General features: G+C 36.6%; 4 protein-coding genes across 6 annotated transcripts; all 4 read right to left on the reverse strand.

The window, feature by feature from the left end:
* Nucleotides 1-23: 23 nt before the first annotated feature.
* On the reverse strand, nucleotides 24-7,134 carry LOC145215568 (uncharacterized). 3 transcript variants are annotated; one of them, XM_080084282.1, is made up of 17 exons: nucleotides 7,069-7,134; nucleotides 5,699-6,513; nucleotides 5,530-5,640; nucleotides 5,377-5,466; nucleotides 5,025-5,203; nucleotides 3,663-3,772; nucleotides 3,402-3,587; nucleotides 3,179-3,337; nucleotides 3,027-3,113; nucleotides 2,873-2,966; nucleotides 2,562-2,668; nucleotides 1,630-2,370; nucleotides 1,298-1,460; nucleotides 897-980; nucleotides 484-653; nucleotides 230-367; nucleotides 24-172 (listed from the first exon to the last, which is right to left on the reverse strand). In XM_080084282.1, the coding sequence occupies exons 2-17, from the start codon at nucleotides 5,771-5,773 to the stop codon at nucleotides 72-74; spliced, it is 2,595 nt and encodes an 864-aa protein (XP_079940408.1). In that variant the 5' UTR covers nucleotides 5,774-6,513; nucleotides 7,069-7,134; the 3' UTR covers nucleotides 24-71. The 3 variants fall into 3 exon arrangements, with proteins under 3 accessions (XP_079940408.1, XP_079940409.1, XP_079940410.1); XM_080084283.1 differs by lacking the exons at nucleotides 3,027-3,113; nucleotides 7,069-7,134 and having other exon boundaries at nucleotides 5,699-7,032; XM_080084284.1 differs by lacking the exons at nucleotides 5,530-5,640; nucleotides 5,699-6,513; nucleotides 7,069-7,134 and having other exon boundaries at nucleotides 5,025-5,235; nucleotides 5,377-5,438.
* LOC145215569 (uncharacterized) lies at nucleotides 7,104-11,148 on the reverse strand. The gene is made up of 10 exons (XM_080084285.1): nucleotides 10,971-11,148; nucleotides 10,822-10,884; nucleotides 10,675-10,758; nucleotides 10,481-10,601; nucleotides 10,123-10,217; nucleotides 9,972-10,047; nucleotides 9,711-9,875; nucleotides 9,391-9,529; nucleotides 7,467-8,853; nucleotides 7,104-7,393 (listed from the first exon to the last, which is right to left on the reverse strand). Exons 1-9 carry the CDS (start codon nucleotides 11,081-11,083, stop codon nucleotides 7,496-7,498), a joined length of 2,214 nt encoding a protein of 737 aa, XP_079940411.1. The 5' UTR covers nucleotides 11,084-11,148; the 3' UTR covers nucleotides 7,104-7,393; nucleotides 7,467-7,495.
* LOC145215571 (queuine tRNA-ribosyltransferase accessory subunit 2-like) lies at nucleotides 11,135-12,847 on the reverse strand. Its single transcript, XM_080084287.1, has 2 exons — nucleotides 12,418-12,847; nucleotides 11,135-12,327 (listed from the first exon to the last, which is right to left on the reverse strand). The coding sequence occupies exons 1-2, from the start codon at nucleotides 12,428-12,430 to the stop codon at nucleotides 11,192-11,194; spliced, it is 1,149 nt and encodes a 382-aa protein (XP_079940413.1). The 5' UTR covers nucleotides 12,431-12,847; the 3' UTR covers nucleotides 11,135-11,191.
* A 372-nt stretch (nucleotides 12,848-13,219) lies between these two features.
* LOC145215570 (coatomer subunit delta-like) lies at nucleotides 13,220-18,935 on the reverse strand. Its single transcript, XM_080084286.1, has 13 exons — nucleotides 18,854-18,935; nucleotides 18,657-18,738; nucleotides 18,439-18,562; nucleotides 18,202-18,341; nucleotides 17,495-17,674; nucleotides 15,584-15,680; nucleotides 15,352-15,454; nucleotides 15,133-15,285; nucleotides 14,897-15,062; nucleotides 14,383-14,530; nucleotides 13,952-14,141; nucleotides 13,751-13,880; nucleotides 13,220-13,676 (listed from the first exon to the last, which is right to left on the reverse strand). Exons 2-13 carry the CDS (start codon nucleotides 18,657-18,659, stop codon nucleotides 13,587-13,589), a joined length of 1,524 nt encoding a protein of 507 aa, XP_079940412.1. The 5' UTR covers nucleotides 18,660-18,738; nucleotides 18,854-18,935; the 3' UTR covers nucleotides 13,220-13,586.
* Nucleotides 18,936-20,471: the final 1,536 nt, after the last annotated feature.

Genomic DNA, 20,471 nt, shown 5'->3' on the forward strand with positions numbered 1-20,471 from the left:
GTGTTACAAAGCAGTTAACACGATAAAGTAAACATTGAAACTAAATAAATAGTTTCAACGTATCGTAATCTTTATTGTTGCTTGCACGTATCGACAAAATCAGTTGGGTTAAAAGGTGCTTCACTGTCATAATCCGCTGGAAAAAGGATTTCTTGCTTGTGCTTCGAGGCAGCTGTAAATAGACCAATAATAAAACATAACTGTGTTGTTTGTTTCATTTCAAACTCACTTTTAGTAGAACATAAGGGGACGCTGTTTTCGTTGACGAATCTCATTTTTGAGGCATTGTGTGACAAATTGTTAAGATCGTCTTCACTGTCAGATGTGCTCGGGGTTGGAAGATTATAAAAACCCGATTCTTCAGTCTCTGTTCAAATTTTAAAGGCATTAAATATCATATCGCTGTTTGGCAAACGAATGTCGTCATGGTCCTGTTAAAATTTCTGTAACATTTAATACAATATTTATCTCCAAACAATTAACCTGCTTTCGGAGTACTTCGGGATGATGACAAAACTGTATCCGTGTCTTCAGCCGCTTCACTCTCGATAGAAAAGGCTGGAACATTGTTGAACTTAATTAACTGTGGCTGATGCTCACACACGGTAGTTGTACTGCTGGCGGCATCGTAGTCACACGACGAATCGATTTTTCTAAGTTCATAAATATTCATTCTGTGATTCTGCATTGACGATAATAAATCAACAAATACAGACTTTTATTTTCAATACATTCTGGAATTATTTTGAAATTACGGTAGATAAAACTCACACAACAGCAAAAATAATTACAACTCGAGTAAATTGTCGAGTTCCACTTAAAAAAGGAACGAAGTGTGGTTTACCAGGAGTTTCTTCATTTTAAGATGTGATATTAGACGTTGTACTGTAACTTACCGACTCGAAAAAAAGTTTCCCGACTTTAATTCGTATCGAATTCGTTCAAATTCTCTGTTCACACTGGGCACGTTGGCATCTGACCTAATGTAACATTTAAATCAGTTTTTCGATCACACAAAGCAGTACATTTTCTGCCCTTGTTAGAGACAACACTTTATTGATGCAAAAAACAATGCTTTTGTGAAACATTCCCACTCGTAAATAACCCCAAACTTGCACGACCAATGCAAAACAATTCAAAAGTAGGAAACCTAACAGTTAGGCACAGTAAGAACGCCTGAACATAAGCAGACACAAAGTTGAGCCACAACAAAAACTATAACGATCGAATATACCTAATAAGTTCGCAAATAAGCAATAACCCAGATAATATACGTTAAGCAAGAACTGAAACTTACCATTCATCCTCATTTTCAGCCAAATCGCCTTCACCCGACACTGAATTGTCTGAAGGTGGGAGATCACTTTCTCTCATGTATGTTTTTACCCCATTTACAACCTTTGACTCAATGACCTTGTGCAACTCGTTTCGATCCAAGTGTATTCCGTTCGCAAAGTGACCTGATATAAGAAGGTTAAATATAAACATATTAATAATCTGCCATATACATTAGGCAAAACAGTTTTAATGAGTAGATGTGTTTTCAGATACGTTTTACGGTATTAAAACACAAGTATGTGAATATATTCACTATAGTGGGACAAAAGTGATACTAATATCTGCAACAACCTTTTTCTTTTAGGATTCCATTCACTTTGGCAATAATCTCTTCTACTATTTTTAGTGAGGTCGGAATTGATTCGATGCGGTTTGTATTCCTAGATTGATCGAAACCAGACGAGATCATTGTATTTCCAATATGTTTGTCAGCAAAAAGAATTCTTGGCCTTGGTGGAATATTGACTATTTCGTCGACAGCGTCATAATCAGGGGGTAACATTACAACGTCATCGACATCATCATAACTTTGTGAAGTCATCAACACGTTGTCGTTGGTAGTTTCGCCTATGTCCGCCTTGAATTGCAATTGCTTTTTCAGTGGAGCTTTAAGTGCGTTCCCAACTTCTTCAGTCACTTGAGTAACAATGTTATTGATGTTTTCCCTTTTCTGCTGTATCCTTCCTGCGGCGGTTAAAGGTACGTTTGTTGTTTGGTTCTTAACAGTAGTCTGTACGGAATTATCATCGTAGCCTTTGCTATCGTAAGTTCGTTCTGGTGTGACACGTTTTGTTGCGTATGATGCGACTTCTGTAGGAAAGGACGAAACTTCGGCTTCCGTCGATACAACTTCAATCTCTGTACTTTCATCGATTGGTGAAAGAAGTTCTTGGGAAGCAATGTCGTTGACCAAGCTCCTTCTTTGAGTGATTGACATTTCATCTATGGGGATGTTCCGCAACAGATTAACTCGTGCTTGTTTTGACTCCACTCGTGTGCAGTTTGGCTTGAAAGCTATATCTGCATATGATTCTGTGGATGTAAAAAATGATGTCACTCGCTTGCAGTAAATAAATAAGAATATTTTCCAATTGTATTTGCCAATATTTGTACACCATTGGTTTATACTTGATCAAATCGTTGGTTTGAACTTGATCTCTCGGGTCACAAGAGTAAAGCCCCGCCTATTTAATAATACTGAAGAAAATTGATGCATATTACACCTGATATATGGCTTCTGCCGCAATCAACCTGAGGTAACACATTGTGGTATATGGCGAAAGCACGTGGAATCAAAGTGTCCCGAAAATAGCATCCAAGTCTGTAATCTCTGTCGAAGAACCAAAAAATTGCAAACCTTTTGTTTGTATCGAAGATTTTGTACAAGGTTAAAACAGAAAGAGTATTGAAACGATATGCCCGGATCACTTTAATTGCGTCTAAAACATCAAAGTAAATGCAAAACATTTTGAGGATTCAAAAACTCGAATGTATTTTCAGCGGTTGAGTTACAAAGAAAAGGAATGTGACCTACTGTTGTATGGTGTGATCGAATTCTGTAACCTGTAGGCTCCAACTCCTTTCGAAGTAAGAAAATAAAGGGGTGCTTAATCCTCCAGATTGAAAACCTGTTGAATGAGCAAAACGTTTTTGATTTACTTTGACTATTGTAGAGTAACGCTATTTGCCTTTTGCTGAAGACCACTGTATGCGAGTGCCTTCGATTTCAACCAGTTGTGGTCCTTTATAATCGAGCATTCTTCCAAAATCTTTAGCTAAAAATGAGACTGTATAAAGTTCTGTGCAACTTATGTCACAAATAGGTAGAAAATGTACATACCTTGTTTGTCGAGCATCGTACATTTCGATCCACTCTTCAAAGACACGCAAGTATGTTGGGGGTCAATGTTTGTAATATACCGCTTACAAATGAACTCGTTTTGAAAATACGGGTTGGGACCAAAAATAAACTTTAACTCAAATGCAAACAACCCATCATCTGGAATAAAAGCAACATGAAATGCTGTATTGTATTTCAAAAGCGTTACAAAGCAGCTTCTTACTGTCATTACGAAGTAAACTCGTGCAATCCAACACGTCTTGACTTTGGTTTAGGTTTGAAAGTTCAACATCGATGTCAATCACGTGGCTGAGAACATCGTAATCACTGGCTTGCAACAGATTTCGCAAAATGGGATGCGAGTTACGAATAACCGAAGGCCAAAACTCCCTAAAAATCGTTTCTGGCACTGCACAAATGTAGGAGACAGCTCAATACCACTACTTTATATAACAACGTGCAAAAACCGCATGTTTTGACTGACCAGTTTTTGACATTTTATGCAGAAGTGTTTTCACTTTTCTTGCGTCTTGGCACCCGGAGGAGAAAAGTGGTACACAGTTTTCCATTATTGAATCAACGCACAGTCCACAACTAAAAATCAAGTACATACATTCCTAATAAGTGCATAACGGAAAATGATAATAACCAATGTCCGTCCGGAAGGGATTTGTCACATTGACCAAACACTTTTTTTGGCAAAACTCCCCATTTGCAAAATTTGGATTAATCGAACATTTGCCTTTTTGACAAGCAAAACCGGTATATAGCGCAAATCTTTTTGATTTGCCGATTTCTGAACATAGGCTACTTTCCAATTTAGCACGTGAAATTCTAGAGTTGTGCGTGAAACACAACAATAAATAGGCGGAACAAAACACAAAACGTTTTGGCTTGTGTTTTGTATATTAAGTATTAATTTAACGATTGTGATAGGTATAGGCCAGGTGTGGCCAACACGTCGATCGCGATCGACTGGTCGATCGCCTGCTTTTGACTGGTCGATCGCCACTAAATTCTCCACAACTAATCAAACGCTTATTAATTGAAAAACAAATTAAATATTATAAAACAGCACTTCTGTCATTTTGAAACAACGCACACATGTGTAATAAGACAATACCTAAGTAATTGTCACTTTCTTTGTTGCGTAACAATTGTTATTTTGGCACCAAATTATGTCGTAACAACTACAATGTTTGTCGTCACAACTTGAGTGTTTGCTTTAACGAAGCTGTTGCTATTGATTGGGGAGATTTAAAAGTTCCCACTGACTACTTTGATAAAAATTGTGTGCATATGCGACGTTTTATTGTTGTAATAACTAGGTGATGCTTGCCAACAAAACTCATGACCATAAATATGTGGCAATTGTCAAGCAAATCGCATGAAAAAATTTGCGTTATTGCTTTGTGTTAGTATCAGCCTAAATTACGACTGATCAGTCGATCGCGTACAATTAAGAAAATTTTCGTCGATCTTAACGACTGGCAAGTTGGCCACCCCTGGTATAGGCTATTGATTACATACAATCAAAACTTCAGTTTCGGCCAGGTTTTTATAGTTTGAACTCAAAGAAAAACAACTCCAAAGCGACATATTTGGCCAAACGAAACTTCCCTGCTTCACAAGTCAATTTAGGCAACCAACACGACATGCACGCCATCAAGCAATGGCCTAAAATCAAGGTTAACCAGGCAAAACCAAACATTAACGCAAAAAGTAATGGGGACAAATTTGATAAAACAAGGGAAAACAATACAGTAAAGCCACAATACAGATCCGAAAAGAGGACCACAATAATTATTTTTTTACAATCATATATGGTTTTGGACCTTCAACACACCTGGCGCCTGGACTTTTATTTGGAATGTTCAGAATAGCTCTTCGTAAGTTCATGATTGGTCCAAAATATGACTGTAGGTAGTCTTGCTTCAGATTACAGACATCACGTTGAAACCTTACTTCAAATGTATTCATCATGTTGTGCAGCATGGCCATGGTTTGTCTTCCATTTTCAACAAACTTGCTCCAAAATATATACCGCTTTTTAAAACCTGTTTTTAGTTTTATTTGTGATAAATACGTATCCGTTTGTATGCTAAACATTTCCAACACGGTAAAACGTTGGGTCTCATAAAATCTTCAAAGCTTGTATAAGTTAGCGTTATTTTATGTTTAGTAAAGTCAAGGCATACGTTTAAGGCTTTTGTTCCATTATAAGCAGAACGTTCATTCAACAATGTTTCTACATCGGTACTTGTTGTATGATCAGTACTGCATCGATCCTAAAAGGAAATACACACAGAACTCAGTAGCCTACACCTTTAGATAAAACTTTGCAAAGTTACCTTTGGTATAAAGGTGTCGTCATCCGACTGTCTGCTGTTTGCTAATGCATCAAGTTTATCTTTAAGTGTGGTAACAAATTTTGCGTTTTTCCAGGCAGCTTGAGTTTGTCCCTTTTAATAATGCGCAATTCAAAAGTCTTTTTATCAACGAAAAGCTAACGGAGAATACCTTATTTCGCTTCTTTACTCGTTGCTTTCGGCTTGTCTTTTTCCTTTTTCGCCGCCTTTGAGCTTTTGGTGCCATACTGCATGCACGCCCTACTTTTAACCTTTGACTGTGGTAACTTTTAGCTTGCCAAATAGTTGTTTATGACGCCACAATACAGTGTTTGCAAGTGGATTATTTCGGCCAGTCTACTAGTTGTACCATTGCTTGCTTTCTGGTATCAGCACAGCGGAAATTTAGGGCAGTGGTGTCAAACTCAAACAACTTTGAGGGCCAAAAACTTTTGAGTAAGTCGAGAGTCGCAATATAATATAAAACAATATTGTAATAAATAACAACCAAAAATACAATGTAGCAAAGTGAAAGAACCATCTGTGCTTTATTGCTTTGTGTGAAAAATCAGTGGCATACCATGACGTAACAATCGCAATAATTGTTGATTCTAAAGATGGGTAATTTCGATCATCCAAATTAAAACGTTGCATATGTCATATACCAGTCACTAATAAAGAATGATTGTATCATGTCAACTCCTTGGTCTGACAGCGTATTCCGCCTTAGTAAAACACAGAACTTCTAAAAATTACTTCGCGGGCCGTGTAAAAACTCCGCATGTTTGACACCCCTGATTTAGGGATTTATTTCAAAGAATTGAGTTCATTATTGCGTTCACCAGGCATTCAAAGGTACAAGTAGCGAAAGATGTTTGTATCACATGTAGGCTAATTTGTAAAGTTGGGGTTCATCTTAATAAACAAAGTTGCGATTTCTCAGTAGTTTCCGTGGCAGCACCAGTGCCGGATTGAGGGTCTGCTGGCCTGTAGGAACATTTTATAGGTAGAGCTACTAACACTGAGCATTGGCTTTGGGCCGGTCTGAGAACTTCTGGTAGTTGGCGCAACGGAGCATAGGCGTTTATGGTGCTGTTGCAGCAATTTGGGTTTATGGTAAGAATAAGTGCTGAGTGAGCACCATAAACGCCTATGCTCTGTTGCGCCACCTACCAGAAATTCCCAGGTCCACCACAGTCAAAGTCCAACTAAAAACATCCGCAGATAAGTTATGTCAAATTACAAAAAGTACCGAAATTAGTGACCAAGCCGTTGGCTTACCTGACTTAATCAAATATAAAAAACACTTCCCAAAGATATTTCTGCATGTGTCTAGTAGCATCATCCAATATATATGTTATTTACGACAAAATATGTAGCAAGCAGAAAAAACTTTTAATTACGGAGGCGAACTTTAAAAACTTGATGTGTGTGGTTTAAACGAAACTTTTGAATAACACGGCGACAGAAATCGTCCTATACGACTTAATAAACAAAGTTAAAACCTGTTGCTACCTAATCCCAGGTAATTTCACAACAAACCTCTGGTTTCTTCATAGTGGTATATACACAAACGATAAACTTTGCCATAAACTAGTTTATTCGCGCAACACACAGGGAAAATTTGATCATCTTGTTTGTACATTTTAATTATGTCATCGTCAATCGCGATTTGCAGACCTGAAAGAACTTACATGGGAATGAAATTAAAGTGTTAGCAGGCATAATCTACTTTCCATACTTACCTGTGGGGACGAAGACGTTTTTTTAAAGCCAAAGGACCAAAACATACCTACATATTGCTTTGCTTACCTCCAAACAAATTTGACACAATAAAAGTAAGCTATACTAGACAGCAGCTTTATACCTGCAAAGATATAAAAAAAATAGTTTTAATATTGTTTTACCACTGATTAAATGAGTCGAAAAAGAATACTTACACAACAAAGTCTATGATGAAGTGTAAAGCCTATCGTCTGCGACTGGATCGCGGTGGAGATCTTCTAGACCTGCGATTCCTGCTTGAACTGCGACGACGGCGACGATCGCTGTCCCTTCTCCTATTCTTTGAACGTGCCGGAGACCTGCTACGAGATGAAGAACTACTGCTGCTTGATGATCGGGATCTTCGACGTCGGCCTGATCCGCCTCTGGGACGATGCGGTGATCCTCGGGAAGGTCTTCGATTGGACCTCGACCTATGCACTGGTTCGGGACTTGAAGAATTTGATGAAGAGCTTCTTTCTTTTTTCCCTCTTGTCCCCCTTTCTTTAGAACGTGAATTCCGTTTTGAGCTTTTAGAGTGGCTTGACACATCTTGCTTTACCGCTGGCGCTTGGGAGACCTTTGTAGGTGCATGTTTTTTCTCTGTTACCTCCTTGTCTGCCTTAACCTTTGCTTCCACTTTTGGTGATTGTTTTTCTGTTGACTCTTCCTGTTGTTCTTCACCACTGGAACCACTTTCTGACCCAGAGTCACTTGAACTTGATTCAGAAGAGTTCTTTTCCATGTCCTTCTCAACAGGAGCCTTTTCTGCGGAGGTTTCCTCTTCCATTTTTTCTGCTTGTCCAATATCACTTTTGTCTACTCCATTTAACTGATGATTGGATGGTGATGTTGCAGATCCTAAATTTTCATTTGCTTCTGGCTTTAAATTCTCCTGCACTTTTTCTGTACCATCTTCTGCCTTATTTATTGCAGGAAAGTTGTCTTCTGGGACAGTACTCTCCTCTTCAACTTTTTTACATACCGCAGCAGGTTTTTGAACTTCTTCCAGAGTTTGAATTGCTGTTATATCACCACTTTCATCATCATGATATTCCGGCAACACATTCTTGTCATCATCGCTACCCTCCTTTGGAATATTGGGATCGTTGTTACCTTCATCCACCTTTGACATTTCTGCACCATCATCATTGTCTTCTTGTTGCATTTCAACATCATCTTCTTTTTCTTTCAGTTGACTTTTTTCATCATTATCACCCTTCTCCTGTTGCATTTCTGTACTATCTTCATCACCCTCCTGTTGCATGTTTGAATCATCTTCACCCTCCTGTTGCATTTCTGTGGCATTATCATCGCCATCTTGTTCATCTTTTGCTTCTGCTTCATTATCATCATCTCCGGATTCAACGTTTATATCAACATTTGGCTCCTGGAGCAGATCGTCAGCTGGTTCCTCATTTTTTTGTTTGTCTATTGTCATTTTTTTAGGTGTCAAATCCTCATTTTCAATCATACGTTGCTTCATTGCATCCAAGGCCTCAATCTCAGCATCAATGCTTTCAATTGTTTTTTGCATAGATGATCGACTAGTTGCCATTTTTTCTACAAAAAAAGAAGGTAGTTTAGATCAGGGGTGTCAAACTCAAACCACTTTGAGGGCCAAAAACAGACTTCCAAGTAAGTCAAGGGGCCGCACTGTCAATTTTTACAGTGTAACATGACAACAACAAAATGCATGATTATAAAGTAAAAGATTCATTAATTCCATTAACTGCATTAAAAAACAATATTTTAATAAATAATAAACAGATATACAGTGTAGCAAAGTGAAAGAATCAACTGTGCTTTATTGCTTTGTGTGAAAACAATAGCGTACAATGACAGAACAATCACAATTGCTGATTCTAAAGATGGGTTATTTCAATTAACCCAGTAAAGCGCTAATACATTTATACCACTAATAGACAGGGATTGTATCGTGTGAACTCGCTGGGATGACAGAGTATCTCGCCTGAGTAAAATACATAACATCTCAAAGTTACTTCGGGGGCCGCACAAAACCTCTTAAAGGGCCGCATGTTTGACATCCCTGGTTTAGATGGTCACCAATATATGTTCATATAACCTTAGTAACCTTACCCTTAATTCTTTTTCGACTTTCTTGTAGGGCTCTTATAGTGCGACCAGTAGTGTCCTTGGGCATAAAAAATATAGGGGGTGAAGCCTTGGTAATAATGAACTTTGACTTTTTCTCCCATTCTGCTTCCCACTCCTCCAGCTATAAACAACAAATTTACATTCTTATGAATAAAATCTATCACAATTAACATAACACAGTAGTTAATAAGATAGATAACATACCTCTGTGTAAAAAGTATACATTCAAAGAAAAATCAAAAAACTTACTTTACATTTACACATGTTGGTATGCAAACAGAGTTTTTTCAATGTTTTATTACCTCGCCAGCCAAAAGGATTTTTTGCTCAAGAAGCATTATTCTCCTTTGCTGTGCTCTTCTTTCATTAAACAACTCCCTTCTTTCCGCAGCAGCCTTTCTTCGCTCAGCTGCAGTTGTTTCCTCAAGGCGCTTTTCAATTTCAGTCCTTCTTTGCTCTTGTTTTGTCTACATAATACAAATATGCAACTAAACATGAGGTTTCTGTGGTGGTTTGATGGTTTGTAAATTGTGAAAATTGGATTGGGCTAATTCCAAACATACCGCAAGATCTGCTTTGCTCTCATCAGACTGAAATCTAGCCAATGTTCCCAAAAGCATTCCAAACATTCTTCGGTTTCTTTAAATGCAAAGGTTTATGAGAAAACAGTTTCTTCCACAGCCAGCTACTAAACGAAACCTTTTTCATGCTTACCTCGCTTTTCCTTTTTCATCAACATTTTGAGCATGGATGAGTTCAGTTTTTGTATGACTTTTTGCAGTTGAAACAACAGACGACTGTACAGTAGGCTGTAAAAAAATCAAACAAAATGTTTATTACAATGTAAAGTAAGAACAGTAAACTGACAAGAGCCTTTCAAACTAAAAATTGCACAACAAAATTTACACACATTGAACAAAAAAAACTAAAAAGGGTAGGGAAGTGCCAATGTTTTGTTTATTAAACATGACTTGTAGTGTATGGCCCATAGCATAAAAACTTCCATAGTGAGTGTCAATATGTTAATGGAAACAATGAGGGAAATTAAAATAGACTCGTTCAGAAGCAGTACCCTAGAGACAGGTTCATCATCTTCATAGTCACTGTCTGGCTGCTGTGTTCTATGGGAATGGCGTATATTTGGGATGATCACTCGACGATCTCCTCCAATGCCGCTTGTTGCTGAACCAATCCTAAGCAGCAAACACATAAAAAACAGGTTGTATTGACTACTAAGCACAATGTGGTAATTAAAAGTGAACGTACCTGCGAAATACTCCTCCAGCACGCTTCGCAGGAGGAGGTCCAGGCTGTTCTTCCATTGATGCATGGTTATCATCAAGGCTACGCCTACAAATAAGACATTTGATATGGTTTAACTTTTAAGTGAATAAGGCATTTTAGTCCATATACCTTCCCAATCGCACAGTGCCACCTCGGCCTCTGCCTGGTCGCACATGTTCATCTGCAGGAAACCTAAATAAAAACGATTTGTGAGTGTGGCATGTATTTGCAGTAGAACAAAGATAAATCAATTTAATTTCAATTCATAATAAACAAACCTCTTTTCATTTGGATCTCTGCCAGTCACTTTCTTAATGCTGTCATCAACATTTTTTAAATTTTCCTTAGCTTTTTCAATTTGCTGTTTAAGTACACTGACAGCCAGCGCCATAATCAGAATTAAAACAATAAACTATGTTTTAGGAAATTATGCACCCATCAATCTAAAAAATGATATTTGCAAGATTTAGAATTATTTTTACACAAGAAACAAATCATATCAATATTCAGAAGAAGAATTCACTTCGATCAAACATTTTCTGAACAGATCTAGTTTCTCTAAACTTTCTATCTTCTGTAATACTTTAAAAAATGTAAGAAAGTGGTGTAGATTATGTATCATTATAAGGACTGGTGCCAGCATTTCATTTACAGTTATGAGATGATGAATGTATGCTCGGGAGTGATTGACACAGGTGTAACAAGTACATGTACTGAGAATTGGGAAGAATGATTCAGCATGTTCTTTGCTTGCTAAATTCAGATTTTCCACAAAGTTTATGTCAATTTTGCCATTATCATCAGACTTAGTATCAACAGCTTTAGATTTGTTTGTAGCAAAACCATATTCTGTTTGGTAAGGAATTTCATAAATGAATGCAAAATTATCCTTTGTGGTATTGGTTACATAACTGGTGTCGAATATTGTCACCCCACTTTGCATTAAGTCAAGTACTGAAAGTGGGTGACCATGTTTGTAAACAGCAACTGGTTTGTCAGGAGGCAAATCTTCGCAAATGGATGCAACCAAAGATTTAATTTCTTCAGACAAAACCATTTCTTTAGGTAGTGAATCCAATACAAACCCCCAAACATCAAACTGTTCAGTCATTTTAAGGACTTGTTTAACGCAGCGAAGAGATTCTTCTTTACTGTAACCACCTTCCAACAAACACAACATGTTGCTGCTCAATGATAGTTTGTTGTTGCTATAAATGTCCATGCATTGTTGTAGATGAGACAGAGTACGGTCAACAGACTTAACCACTCGCTTTTTAGAGGACTTTATATCCACATCCCCATCAGCTAATGATTCATAGAACATCGGTTGTACAGCCTCAACAACTTTCATGTAAGACTCAGGGGTAATATTAATTTTGCCACCTTTGTCCCAAACAGCAACTGAATTCTTTGTGTTATGGCCAGTTGGCACAGGATTGGATGAATCTTGCACACTTATGTATATTAAAGTTTCAGGGTCCTGAGCAAACAACTCTGATGCAGAACCATCGAAAGATTTGAAAACATCTGCATGCTTTGCAATTTGTGGCAAGGGTACAATAGACACATCTGGAAGAAGGCTTTTGTCAATATAACCCAATGTTTCCTTTGTTAGGTTTGGAACTGTACCAGCAACTGTATGCAAAAAACAGCAGGGTGAAGAAATAACAAATGTCTTCCCTTTGTTGACAATTGAAAACTGCTTCAGTAATGAAGCAAACTTGCCTTTATCTGTCATCAGATCGGTGTATTGCTACTTAATTCAAGTTGACAAACCTAACCATGAGAAAAAACTTGCTTTAATTCCTAAAAAAAACATTGTTTTACTGGACAGTAAAATAATGGAATGAAATTATGGGTATAAGGATTTTACCACAACATTAAGTCAAAAACAACAGTTCATAACAAGTTCTGTTTTTAAAGAATGTTTTGTAGCAGCTATTTGTCGAAAAAACGAAACTGAATGGGGAAAGTATGGTTTATATTTATCCCACCAATGCACCAAATACTTTGTTTGCTATATTTACTGCAAACGGTAGTAACGAGCTTTACAAACACATTATTCCACTCCAAATACGACTAATAGGCTACACCACCACACAACAAGCGCATTTCTTTCTCGAAACAGTAAACTGAGCTGCTTAGTGCTTTTGCCCTTTTGGCTTACTGTTTTGCATTGCGCTAAACCGAAAAAGTGGAAATGGCGGCGTGGCTTTATTTTCACATCTGTTGAAGAAATGTGCGTACTGATGTCAAAGTCTACGGTGATTTTGACTCTGCTAGTGCACAAAAAATACTTATCTTTCGTAGATAAACCATATATCACTCACTAAGTTATTTATGATAAAACAAATCTACAAAAATGCCATAAAATCATAATTTTTTAAATGGATAGTTTTATCTTGGTCAAACTGGCAGACCTTTATTTTTCTTTAAAAATGTACTGAATCTCTGGTGGTTATTTCTCAGCACACCGGGTTTTTAAAAATGGTATTTGCAGTAAACACTGACTAAAAACATCACAAGGTTTCATGTATAAACAACTTCTGCCGCTTTTTATTTCTAAATACGGTCTTGTTACTCAATCCATAAGCGTCCAGGATGCAAAAGTTACACAAATTGGTACTGTCGCCTTAACAAGACACATTTTTAATTGCAATGTTATGTACAAAGTCCTGTCACACTTAATACAGACGCCATTGTTGGGTTATTGCACAAAAGATATTCTTGTCATATAACAATAACCATTTCGATTGACCAGTAAGTATTGAAATACGACAATAAATAGAAAGTGGCACCATGGTGAAACTGGTTGGGTAGAGAAGTCCATACAATAAGACGCATATATATCTACATGTATTGGCTGATTATTGAAGCAACATACAAAATAAAGATCAAACTATTTCATATTTTTCCACAAGAAGTGCTGTTTCGGTGGAGTATTTCACAGGGGACCCATCACCAGCCATTTCAACATCCACTACCTAAAATGCATTTTGTGTTTAAGTAAGCTTTTACACAACATGTAACCAAAAATAAACACCAAGAAAATGAATACCTGCAGGTCTGTGTATGATCTTTTAGTAGCATGGAATGAAACATTAATTGGAAAGAAATCGTCAGGGGAACCAGCAATGCTAAATTCCATTACACCAGAGCTGTTGTTTGCATCAATCACTGGCAACGACCTGTTTTACATAAATTTTACACATTATTTAAAATAATTACAATAACACTGCAGAACAATAAAGTTACAAACCATTCTAGAATGTTTTTCCTAGAGTCATGTTTGAAGTCTCCATCTACATCAGCTACATTGGGAGCGCCTACGCCAGATGGAACTGGGATGCTAATTGTCACATCAATCAATTCCAACTCTTCTAACTGAAGCTCATATTCAATGTTTACATCGCAGCCACCATCAGCATTCTCATTAGGCCAGCAGTTAACTACAAAAAGATACACCACAAATTAAAATAATAAAAGGATAATCAACATAAAGCTATAGTGATCCAGCATTTCCCAAATTTTCTACTGGCAATTCTTATACAGAATTATACAGCTTTCATGTACCACTTTTATGTGAAAACTTACGATAACTGAAATTCATTAACGATAGTTTTAGTGACACAGTAAATCAATTAAGCCACACAATCTATGCTTGCACAACAGAAAAATAGTACAGGGTACTTGTAAGGGGCAGAAGACTTTCATCAGTTGTTTGCAATCTCCATTTCAGAACACCAACATCCTGTTTGAGTGGAAAAGGTTTGTCTGGACTCTTCAGACCAACAATGCCTTTTGCTTGAAATATTTTCTTGTCAACATTAGGATGGGTCTATGTATGAAAAAAAATAATAACTGTTTAAAGTGGTTCATTGTATGATTGTGTCTTTAATTTATGATTGATTTACCCGACCTTTCCTAAACATTGATCTGAAACTGATTTTTCATTTGTATAAATTCAATGCCCAGGGTTTTACAATCAACCATTTAAAAACTCTGTGCACAGTAAAAAAGTTAAAAACTTGATAACCTCCCTTTGGTTTTAGAAATCAAACTATATGCACATAACTAAACAATGTGTTTAATTTATATTTGTTTACAAATATTCCCCTTGAATTGACATTTGTTTTATAAATTCCCTGTTAACTTCCCTATTATGAATTCCCTATTAACAAGTTTATTGATATTAGTAACTAACCTGTACTTGGCAACCTCTGTTGTCATTGTTTTCTACTTTCATTCGAATGCAACCAAACTGGCCATCAGATATTCGTAGCAAGCACATGCCACCAAGAAGCATGTTTTGTAATCCACCATCTCTTCCAGCAGTCACACTTAACTTTTCCTCAACTCGGATGTGCACACTACAATTGTTTTAGAGGTTTAAATGTTTGGTCACAACATGTTCAGCAAGAATGCAGGTTAAACAACTACCTTTCAGTGAGAGGTACCGAAGTCTTCGCAACATCTGATTTTTTGGACTTCATATTTCCAGAACGCACTTGCTCACCCTCAGAAATAAGTTTATCCACAAATGAATCAACATCCTTCGATTTTGCACCAAGTTTCATAGCTTTGCCATGTGACCTTTAACATTTAAAAACCAAAAAATATAGATTTGTTTGCATCCTTGCTGTATAAAACAAGCCATACCTTGTTGGGATAGACTTTTTCTTTGCAGGCTCTGGTGCCAAAGTTTGAGTTGGTAAGTCAGATTTCATTCCATCCATACCAGCACCGAATCCTCTGCTGCTGCCTACAAACATACAACAAAGGCACTGAATGTTTTTGGAGCTTGTCAGTCATATTCTTAAATGTAGGTAAAACATAAACATACCTGCAGTTTAAAATAATAGAGTAAACTAAAGTTGCATGCAATTCATACCTCCCATTCTAACATTGCCTCTCATCGCATCACGTCGCATCTGCTGTAGTTCTTTTGCTTTTCTTCGCATCGTAGCCTTGGTTTCATCCTCCTGGCTCTGTAAAAGTCAACAAAAGTTTGTTGTTGCAAGAATTTTGATTTGTGGGTTACGAAATAAACGATACTGCATGTCAACTATTTTGACCAGTATATTTTTACTATTAAAAAAAAATATACATTTCAACTTCCTCGCAAGCTTTAAGCTAGCGAGTCAAAAACGAGCTATTTTGATAAACAACTATTGCAAAGTTTGCACAAATTATGTTGCAATCACTACAAGTCATGAGTTAGATCAAGACTTCTTGACATTTTACCCCAACGCTCACTTTTACTTGATTATTATTAAATCACAATTTTCCACCTATAAACATCATTAAATACTAGGGTTGGGCATTTGACCGGTCAAATAAAATCTGGTCAATTGATCGGTCAAATACTTGTCAAATAGGTCAAATATCGGTCAAATACTATTCACATTATTAAATTGCACTTTTAGTTTAAAGTTGAAGTTAAATCTTCTTCTAAACCATAAGTAGTGGAAATGGAGGTTTCAACTCATATAAATTTGTTTTGAAATGGGAAATGTTCAGTTTATATTATATTACAGACTACTCCGACTGCATTGCGTGCTTCATTTCATCAATGGCCCCACCTGTGTGCCTGTAATTTTCATTCAGTAATCACATTTGTGAACTGGATTCTCATTATATTCTATATACATCATATTAAAGTCTAATTTTGACTGAGATTTAACTGTAAAACTCGCTTATCCTACTTAAAGTCGTAATTTATGCTGTTATCACATCTCCATTCATGACAAAAAAGGAATATACAAAAGCTTGATATGTACGTACTTTATCCCAATAAGTACTGACCTGTAACTTATCCAAAAAAATCTATTCAGGGCAACTATAAGCTAATAGCTACAAACAATTTTTGGATCAACTATAGAAAAAAAGGACTGTAGACCTACAAGTTTACACAGATGCTATAAATAACTTAGATTTTTTGATCTGTCAATAAAAATGTGCAACATTTACAAAAAATATCCAAGTAAACACTAATGAACTAACTTTCCCCCACGGACATATCACACTCGATTTTTATTAAAATAAAACGGTTTTTATTAAATAAACTAGAAGTGATCCATGTTTTTTAATTGCATTGTAAACCTTGCAAAGTTTGCCATGACGTAAATCAGATCATAATTTCAAATCAAAATTATCTCCTAATTGTTTTGTTATTTATTTTAAATGAACAAAACACATCTATATTGGCTTTGAAAGCACTTATTAATACAAAAGTATGTCCTAAACTGTTCTATCTGAGGGTTATTAGAAATAATTTACCCTTTCCAACAACCAAAAAGCAAGTACAAACAAATTTAACACATTTGATTTTTAAAATTAAAAATAGTATTTGACCGGTTAAATAAAGTGCTGTCAATTGACCGTATTTGACCGGTCAATTGACCGGCTTGCCAACCCTATTAAATACATTGTAAAACTTAATTTATACTGCCCACCTAAATTTACACAATTTGCAAGAGTGGGCGATACCGCCCAAAATCAGAAGCACTGTAACATATCTAAATTTTTAGACAAACAAAATTATTTGCCGTATACATATAATGCTAAATAAAAGAAATATATAAAATACTTGGGGGTAATACGGTGGAAAATGGGTAAATCCAACAAAAACTAACAAAATGATTTTCAACACTTTGCAATGTACAAACAAACAAGGCATATATAAAACTTCTGAGTCATGTACTTTCACAAGTACAGTTATTTTAACTTTACGGGGTTATGTGATTATGTCTAAGAAACTCGTGTTAGAAAGAAGAAAACAATAGAGAATTTTTTTTCAAACCTTGCGAACTGCTTTGAAAACTTTTTCCTCATGGGAGTCCATTTCAGTAAATGTTCTTATTTGGGCAAGGTTCACACTTTCCCGGTACCCCAATGCAACAACTTCATCAAACGCAAAAATCAACTCAAATGCATGATCCTGAATGTCTGTTTCATCTATTACTCTACAATACTCAGGAATCTAAAAAAAACATTATGTTTAATCTATGCCACTGTTTTCTTTTACGATGTTACTATTAGTGATGGGACGATACCAGGTTTTGAAGCGAGTACCGATACTGAGTACGAGTACCACATGTATATACCTTCGATATCGAGTACTTAAGTACATTGTTGTATATCACTGGCTAATTTATCTACCATGGTCGGGGTACAGGCGCACACATGCACATGCAGAAAAATGTGGTCTCCACACGATAGGGAAAAAAATATACGTAACCGGGTTGAACTTTTTCCCGATTTTGTGCTGTCCGAAGCAAATATTGGTATAAAGTTGGCTGTATTCTAATGTTGTAAACTGACCTTCGGTATTCGCACGTTGGTATCGAAAACTGAGACAAAATATTTCAATACCGAGTACGAGTATCGATACCACTGAAATTGGTCGATACCATCGATACAGAGTACCAAGTACCCATCCCATCACTAGTTACTATACATGTCTACAACAATCTTTGGGCAGATATTTGTATGTATTAGTCTACTTACTACTCTTGAAAATAGTCTCAAAGTTTCAAGGTCTTCCAAAATGTTGCTATTTTTGGTAGTAATTAATACCATGTACATTTTTTCAAGGGGTTGGTAAACATAACGCACAGATTCTGTTTCAACAAATGTGTGTTGTTTTCCTGCAAAAGCAATAAAAAAACCACTGAATGATTGGCAACAGGGCAGAAAAAAAAAGTAGAGCATGTTTCATTATTAATTAAAGTACAAATTTTGTACCTGTGTTCATTAATTTGGGAAAAGCTGCCAGCAATCCTTCAATGCGGGAGCGAGTCATTTCAACAAACTGACGAGAAATTATGGCCCTTCCATTTTTTGTACACACAGCAGCTGCGAGCAAAACCTGCAAAAATGTTGAATATTACTATGCTCAATTATAACTTGTTGCTTAAGTTATTCAGTTTCATTCAAAACATAAATATTTCAAAATTTCATACCATGACAAAAAGTTTGTAGTGTATTAGTCAGTCCAAAGTTCAAGATTTGTACCTAAATTGTTTTGTAAGACGAGATGTACACCTGGTAAAATAAAAAATATATACAGGAATAACCATAATCAATGTACCTGATTGATTGTTAAGCAATATTATATGGTATATATTAACGCTTAAATACTACTCAACTCACATCTTACCTCAAAGTCGCGGTGGCCAAACTGAGGAGAAACAATATTTTTTTTAATCCTGTACGACAGTGTACTTTTAAATTGACGTGGATTTGGCAAAATAAACACTAAAGCAAAGAAAAACAGTTTGTACTACTCAACTGCAGCAGGATTCGTAATTTTTGACACAGAAAACTTTTAAAATAACCAAATACACAGCAAAATTTGAAAGTAAATTATTAAAGATATTGGCGAGGAATGGATAAAAAAATACACCTGAAGTACATGCGACAGCCACGTCAGAAGCATATCGTTGCGAACTTTACGCAAGGAACTGATTATTTTTGTTACAACAGCAAGCACAAACGTTAAGTATTCAAAAGTTGGTAACTTTTGTCTGTGTTTTTGGCCAGCTGGGGAGCAATCATCGTTTAAAGTGAAGGATAATAAACTAAATCGAGTCACGTTTTGTTGCAAATCTTCCGAGGCCCGTAAATTTCATAGTTAGGAGCTTCTGGTGCCAACTTGCCCAAATGCAATTTTATTCGTTAAGATAAAGTTTATCAGGCCGTTATGTTTTATTTTCTGACCTACGGTCGGTGCATGGTTGAAGTATAACAAACTAGCTTACCATATTTCTTATTTCTGGGAAAAATACCGCTAGACCAGTGGTTCTCAAACTATTTCATTATTTTTCAAAACGGTTCCGTTTGCGGTCCTTAAGCTTGAATGTGTATTTCAGAAAAACGAAAGTTGATAGCAGGATTTTAGCTAGTTGTGCATAATTGCGCATAACAATGCCCCAAAGACAGCATGTGACATCACAGACAAGACAAAAGCAGTACGATTGTGCGCAAACAAAAAGACCGCTGACCCCAGTTTGAGAACCTCTGCGCTAGACGGAATCAGTTAGGCAAGCATTTGAAGACCACTCTTGTTCTTTGAAACACACACGCTGATATGAGAAACTATATTGCTGATCAGCGATTTCCAAATGCTGGGGAGATGGCTGGTTTGAACATTATCCAGTAATGAGTTAGCCATGGGCATCCGCAGCGGGGGGCAAGAGGGGGCGCGTGCCCCCCTGGAAAAAAGAAAATAGCAAACGGTCGGAAAATTCGCATCTTAAAACAAAACACAATAAACATTCAAACAGTGTTATACAAAAACTTTTCCTGGGACGTAAATTGAAGACGCCGTGGGTCTCCACCTCGTTAATATTGTAACTGAAGTAACAGAACAGGATGAGGTTTTACAACAAATTAAAAGAATCGAACATTATTACTTAACAATAGCTCTGTAACAAGCATATTATTACGTCATTGATGGATGTGTCAAACAGTCATTATGTGATACCTTCACAGTGAAGTGAAGGCTTCACTATGTCTGTTGTTACATCTGATAAGGTTCGTGTATGTAAATCCTACTTCCGTTAAAAAAGTATTTGCCAACCTACCACATACTTCAGTGATAGTTAATATTCTGTTTATTGCACTACTTTGCTACATTGGGATTGGCAAGAATGAGTATCACTGTCAGATGATTTTTGTTCTGAAATACCGTTTATCGAACGGCGATGTGACGATGGTATTGCCCTCCCCTGTATTTTTTTCCTGCGGACGCCCATGGAGTTAGCTTATGTTTGGCA

Source organism: Phallusia mammillata, chromosome 2 (assembly GCF_965637545.1).
Source record: "Phallusia mammillata chromosome 2, kaPhaMamm4.hap1.1, whole genome shotgun sequence".
Classification (NCBI taxonomy): domain Eukaryota; kingdom Metazoa; phylum Chordata; class Ascidiacea; order Phlebobranchia; family Ascidiidae; genus Phallusia; species Phallusia mammillata.